Raw genomic sequence first — 6,101 nt, forward strand, 5'->3', positions numbered from 1 at the left:
TCAGCTCGTATCTTCCCGGTTTTGGGTGCGCGAATGTTCTTCTAAATTTCTATTATAGCTCCTGGAGGAAACCCAACGAATCGACCGGGAGGACAAAGACCCGGGCAGGGATCCACTCAGCCTGGTGCTGGGCAAGGACAGAATCAAGGACAAGGGCAAGGTCAGGGTCAGTGGCAAGGACAGGGTCAGGACCAGGGACAAGGACAAAATCAAGGACAAGGTCAGTGGCAAGGGCAAGGACAAGGACAGGGGCAAGGACAGGGACAAGGACATGGACAAGGACAGGGACAAGGTCAGGGACAGAACCAAGGACAGGGTCAGTGGCAGGGACAAGGACAAGGACAGGGTCAGGGTCAGTGGCAAGGTCAAGGAACAGGTAGTAATCGTCCAGGACAGGGAGGTCAAGGAGGGCAAGGAGTACAAGGAGGACAAGGAGGACAAGGAGGACAAGGAGGACAAGGAGGACATGGAGGACATGGAGGACAGGGAGGACATGGCGGACAAGGAGGACATGGAGGACAGGAAGGACATGGCGGACAAGGAGAACATGGAGGACATGGCGGACATGGAGGTCATGGAGGTCATGGTGGACAAGGAGGACAAGGCCAGGGACAGAACCAAGGACAGGGTCAGGGGCAAGGACAAGATCAAGGTAATCGTCCAGGACAAGGAGGTCAAGGAGGTCAAGAAGGTCAAGGAGGACATGGAGGACATGGAGGACATGGTGGACAAGGAGGACAAGGTCAGGGACAGAACCAAGGACAGGGTCAAGGACAAGGTCAAGGAACAGGTAGTAATCGTCCAGGACAAGGAGGACATGGAGGACATGGTGGACAAGGAGGACAAGGAGGACATGGTCAGGGACAGAACCAAGCACAGGGTCAGGGACAAGGACAAGGTCAAGGTAATCGTCCAGGACAAGGAGGTCAAGGAGGTCAAGGAGGACATGGAGGACATGGAGGACATGGTGGTCAAGGAGGACAAGGTCAGGGACAGAACCAAGGACATGGTCAGGGACAAGGACAAGGTCAAGGAACAGGTAGTAATCGTCCAGGACAAGGAGGACATGGAGGAAATGGTGGACAAGGAGAACAAGGTCAGGGCCAGGGTCAGGGACAAAACCAAGGACAAGGTCAAGGTAATCATCCAGGACAAGGAGGTCAAGGAGGACATGGAGGCCATGGTGGACAAGGCCAAGGTCAGGGACAGGGACAGAACCACGGACAGGGTCACGGACAAGGACAAGGTCAAGGAACAGGTAGTAATCGCCCAGGACAAGGAGGTCAAGGCCAGAGTCAGGGACAGAACCAAGGACAGGGTCAGTGGCAAGGACAAGGTCAGGGACAAGGACAAGGTCAGGGACAAGGACAGGGTCAGGGTCAGTGGCAAGGTCAAGGAACAGATGGTAATCGTCCAGGACAAGGAGGTCAAGGAGGACAAGGAGGACAAGGTCAGGGTCAGGGACAGAACCAAGGACAAGGTCAGGAACAAGGACAAGGAACAGGTGGTAGCCGTCCGGGGCAGGGTGACCAGGGATCTGGCGGTATTCGTCCTGGACAAGGACAGGGACAGGGACAAAATCAGGGTCAAGGCCAGGTGCAGGGACAAGGACAAGGTCAAGGTCAAGGCCAAGGCCAGTGGCAAGGACAAGGTACAGGTGGCAATCAACCAGGACAGGGTCAGGGACAAGAACAAGGTCAAGGCCAAGGTAATAACCAAGGCTCAAATCAGAATCAAACTGGACAAAGTCAACAGCAGGGAGGAAGTTGGCAAAATCAGAATCAACAAGGTCAAAGTCAAGGACAGTCACCACCTTCCGGACCAGGACATCATCATCAGGGGCAACATCAAAGTTCCCATCATGGTCAGATAAGTTCAGGTCAGCATCAAGGGCAACATCAAGGAACCCACCAAGGTGCTGGCCAGGGATCACACCAAGGGCAGCACCAAGGGTCTCATCAGGGAACCATCAGTTCTAGCGAGCATCAAAACCAACATCAAGGCAGTCATCAGGGCACTTCCGGGCAGCATTCTGGACAAAATCAAGGCTCTCACCAAGGACCCATAAGTTCAGGGCAGCATCAAGGTCAGCACCAGGGTAGTCACCAGGGGGCTGGTCAGGGATCCCATGAAAGTCAACATCAGGGATCGCATCAAGGACCAATAAGTTCGAGTGAACATCAAAATCAGCATCAATCAAGTCATCAAGGAACATCCGGTCAGCACAGTGGACAGCATCAAGGTTCTGCTCAAGGTCCAATTAGTTCAGGCCAGCATCAAGGGCAACATCAGGGCAGTCACCAGGGTGCTGGCCAGGGATCTCACGGAAGCCAACATCAAGGATCGCACCAAGGCCCGATAAGTTCGAGTGAACATCAGAATCAACATCAATCAAGCCATCAAGGAACATCTGGTGAGCACAGTGGACAGCATCAAGGCTCCGCTCAAGGTCCAATCAGTTCGGGCCAACACCAGGGACAGCATCAGGCGAGCCACCAAGGCAACCAGGGTTCGCATGAGAGCCAGCATCAGGGATCTCACCAGGGTCCAATTAGCTCCAGTGAACATCAACATCAGCACCAGGGTAGTCATCAGGGGCTGGGTCAGGGGGAACACCAGGGGCAACATCAGGGTCAGATTCAGGGACCGATAAGTTCTGGACAGCATCAAGGGGGCCACCAGAGTAGTCATCAGGGTGGTACTGGTCAACATCAAGGACAGCATCAAGGATCACACCAAGGGCCGCTGGGGACGATTGAACACAACGTACAAATATCGTGGACTCATCAGAAACCTGGTCAAAATCAAAGTAAGTTTACTTCCAATGTAGACAAGGTAATATCCATTCTCAGACCACTGCGTTTTAGCTACAGGCCAAGGTCAGGGTCAAGGTCAAGGCCAAGCACAAGGGCAAGGCCAAGGTCAAGGACAAGGCCAGGGACAAGGTCAAGGCCACGGTCAAGAACAAGGACAAAGTCAAGGTCAAGGCCAAGGACAAGGACAAGAACAAGGTCAAGGACAAACTCAAGGACAGATTCAAGGACAAGGTCAAGGACAAAGTCAAGGACAGATTCAAGGACAAGGGCAAGGTCAAGGACAAGGCCAACAACAAGGTCAATACGAAAATAAACTATTCTTTTCTGATGTACCTAGATGTATTGTATTTCAGGACAAGGACAAGGTCAGGGTTCAGGAAGCCAACCTGGCCCCGGCGTTACCCAAGGACCGGGAAATCGTCCGGGTCAAGGTCAACAACAAGGGCAAGGTGCAGGGCAGGGTCAAAATCAGAACCAACAACAAGGTCAAGGCCAACAACAAGTGACTGTACGGCCCACAGGAGGTAAGGTCACATTGTTTCATTAGATTTTGAGTAGCAGTGGAACCAGATTGACGTATCAATCCATCGATTCGTAAGTGTTGCTAACAAAACAAAATACCTTGAGGAATGTAACATAATTTTGTCATGCTAGTTGTAAGTCAGAATTATCTAATTTGTAACACGCTGTTTATGTTTCATAAAAATGGCCATTAACCTACACGCACATCTTAAACACACAAACCCACACAAACTTATGCACATCCTCATACGCACACACACACACCCACCTCACGCACATCACGCACACCAGTACACATTGGCATTGGACCACAAGTAGCGAGCAATGGGGGCCTTGGCGCATCGATTAGTATAGGTGGACCACTTGGTAAATACCAGCTCATTGTAATATTTCCAGCGATTGCTGCATCTCTAATTCTCGCTTCCTCTCTACGCTTCGTCTCGCTGCGTTCTTTTCCTTCCTCTATGGACACTATCCAGGTGGCTTCACTGTGGGAACTGACATCTCTCAGACAGGAGTAAGTGGCATGATAACAACATCCCACAACACTTCGTCCAATACGGGATCGACGAGTATCGGTGGAACTGTTGCAACTACTGGCGTTGAAGTTAGCACCAGTCATAACTCGACTGGTGATATTTTTGGTGCTTCCTTTAATCATACATCGGTAAGCAGCGGGTCTCTTGCCGGGCAAGGAGTTCAGGGCACAAACACCGGCTCAATAAATGTCAACAGTACGTATTTGACGGCTGTTGGGGAGACAAACGTAACAGGTTCAATTCAAGGAAGCCAAATCACCGTCGAGGGTATGCTGAATCATACTGAGGTTCTCACAGCTGGATCTGCAAACGTAAGTAATACTTCGGGAGGTTCGTTAGAAGGATCCACTAATACCGGAAGCATCAACGCTGAAGTGAGTGGGATGCTTGCGACGAATGTCAGTATAAATGCGCCAACCTCCGGGACCCAACAAGGTAGTGTTACAATCGGCGGTGTCGGTAGCGTAGATATTGGTAGACCCCCTCAAGGTTGAACATTAACCAAATTATACATTATTATTCAACACTATTTATTAAAATATATTTCTAGAAACTTCAACTGAGAGTCCATATGGACCCCGACCTACGCAAGCTCCAACACCGGTGTATACCACACCTCCTCAAACATATCCAACCACTGCGAGCGGAGTACAGCCACCAACACGTCCAATCGACACCGGCTCGCCTCCTTCCAGTGGGAACAACAATCAGTACCCGTCCTATCCCAATTATGCTGTTGCGGTGTCCCAGTATCCTTACTTCTTCCTCCCATATCCATACCCTCCCCCTAATATTCCTCAGGCTCCTTGTAACTGCCCTCAGGATCAGAATCGCCCAACCCAGCCAATGGGATACCTTGGATTCATCCCGGTGATCTACGTGCCGAACTGTAACAACGTTCAACGGAGTGACCTCCCCACTCACATAAACTTCCCCGTAGCATCACCACCAACGGGCACAGGACGAGCTCTAGACGAAACATCACAGCCACTACCACTGCCACTGCAGCAACTAGTCCAGAGCGAGGACGGAAGCTGGACGCTACAGCAGCCACCGGTTCGCCAGAACCGAACACGCCGATTACGGAATCGTCGTCTGCCACTTCTGAGGAAGCAGAACGTGGGCAGAGCCGAGGTCTAGCCATTTCACATACACACACACGTACATACTTTCTGTTGATAGTTGATACGCAACCTACGAGGAAAGACTGGACTGGATGGTGATAAATGCGTCTGCTCAGAGACGATGTGGACGTGAGGAGAAGAAAAAATACTCATCGATTTTAAGTATTGCGCGCCGTGAATAATAGCTGTCAGAAACGAAAAGACAATAAAAGTATCCTTTCGACTGTGATTGTGGTGTTTTATTTAATCCTGTTGATTGACTGGCCATTGTAGTTTTTTGACTCGTAATTTATTGAAAAAAAACATGGTAGATCAAAAGAATGGAGATAATCAGAAGCACTACCATGGATGTTTTACAATTGCAAACTTTTTACAATTGCTATAGTTGGAAGAGACATTACGTCAACATTTACCTATGTAATAGTTTTAGAGATCCATACCTGAAGACACAGTGTAGTATGCAATATTGTGTTTTGTTTCACAATCGACATAATTTTCAGCAAAACGCTATAATTTCGCACCAAGCTGCGCAAAAGTTTGACGTTTTGTGTTGCCGTGTCGAACTCACCAAAATTTATGAAATTTCATTACTTTGCAATATCGTAACCATTTAAGAAAAGTAATATGAAAAATAGAATCTACATACAGTTCAACATGAAAGACTATATACAACGTTTTATCCTAGGACTAGTCGTTCTCGAGATATAGCAATTTTAAACCAAAAAATCATGTTCGTGAAATATCAGAAAACGCATACTGCTGCTGTACACTACGACTGAGATTCCGACAAATTAAAAAGTTATGTCCATTATAAGAAATTGGACGAAAAAAAAATTTGTTCGTCAAAAATCAACCATTCAGACCCAAAAACGACCATTTATTGTTGTGTTCAGGCGCGAAACATTCAAAAAATAAAAATTCCAGTGTTGCATAACTATAGAACCAGTTGGAAAAACTCTCACTCCCTTACTAAATTAACGTCAATTTCACATGAATCACATTAAGTTTCTAATTCATAGATCATCTTCAGTTCCCAATCAGTTCAAATAACCCATTCGGGGTGGTTTTGACCAAGCTGCGCCATGTTGTAGGGTGTGCCT

General features: G+C 48.7%; 1 protein-coding gene across 3 annotated transcripts in view; it reads left to right on the forward strand.

Moving 5' to 3' along the window:
* The window catches only part of LOC129768090 (fibroin heavy chain-like), a 102,668-nt gene extending 97,438 nt beyond the window's left edge, over nt 1-5,230 (forward strand). The window contains exons 6-12 of one of the 3 annotated variants that reach the window (XM_055769506.1): nt 59-252; nt 289-2,809; nt 2,868-3,113; nt 3,170-3,340; nt 3,630-3,704; nt 3,818-4,366; nt 4,428-5,230. In XM_055769506.1, the coding sequence (XP_055625481.1) occupies nt 59-252; nt 289-2,809; nt 2,868-3,113; nt 3,170-3,340; nt 3,630-3,704; nt 3,818-4,366; nt 4,428-5,017 (4,346 nt within the window). In that variant the 3' untranslated portion in view covers nt 5,018-5,230. Of the gene's footprint in view, nt 1-58; nt 2,810-2,867; nt 3,114-3,169; nt 3,341-3,629; nt 3,705-3,817; nt 4,367-4,427 lie in introns of all 3 variants that reach the window. The other 2 variants (XM_055769505.1, XM_055769507.1) reach the window with 2 other exon arrangements.
* The last annotated feature ends 871 nt before the right edge of the window (nt 5,231-6,101 follow it).

This window comes from Toxorhynchites rutilus, chromosome 2, assembly GCF_029784135.1.
Source record: "Toxorhynchites rutilus septentrionalis strain SRP chromosome 2, ASM2978413v1, whole genome shotgun sequence".
NCBI classification, from domain to species: domain Eukaryota; kingdom Metazoa; phylum Arthropoda; class Insecta; order Diptera; family Culicidae; genus Toxorhynchites; species Toxorhynchites rutilus.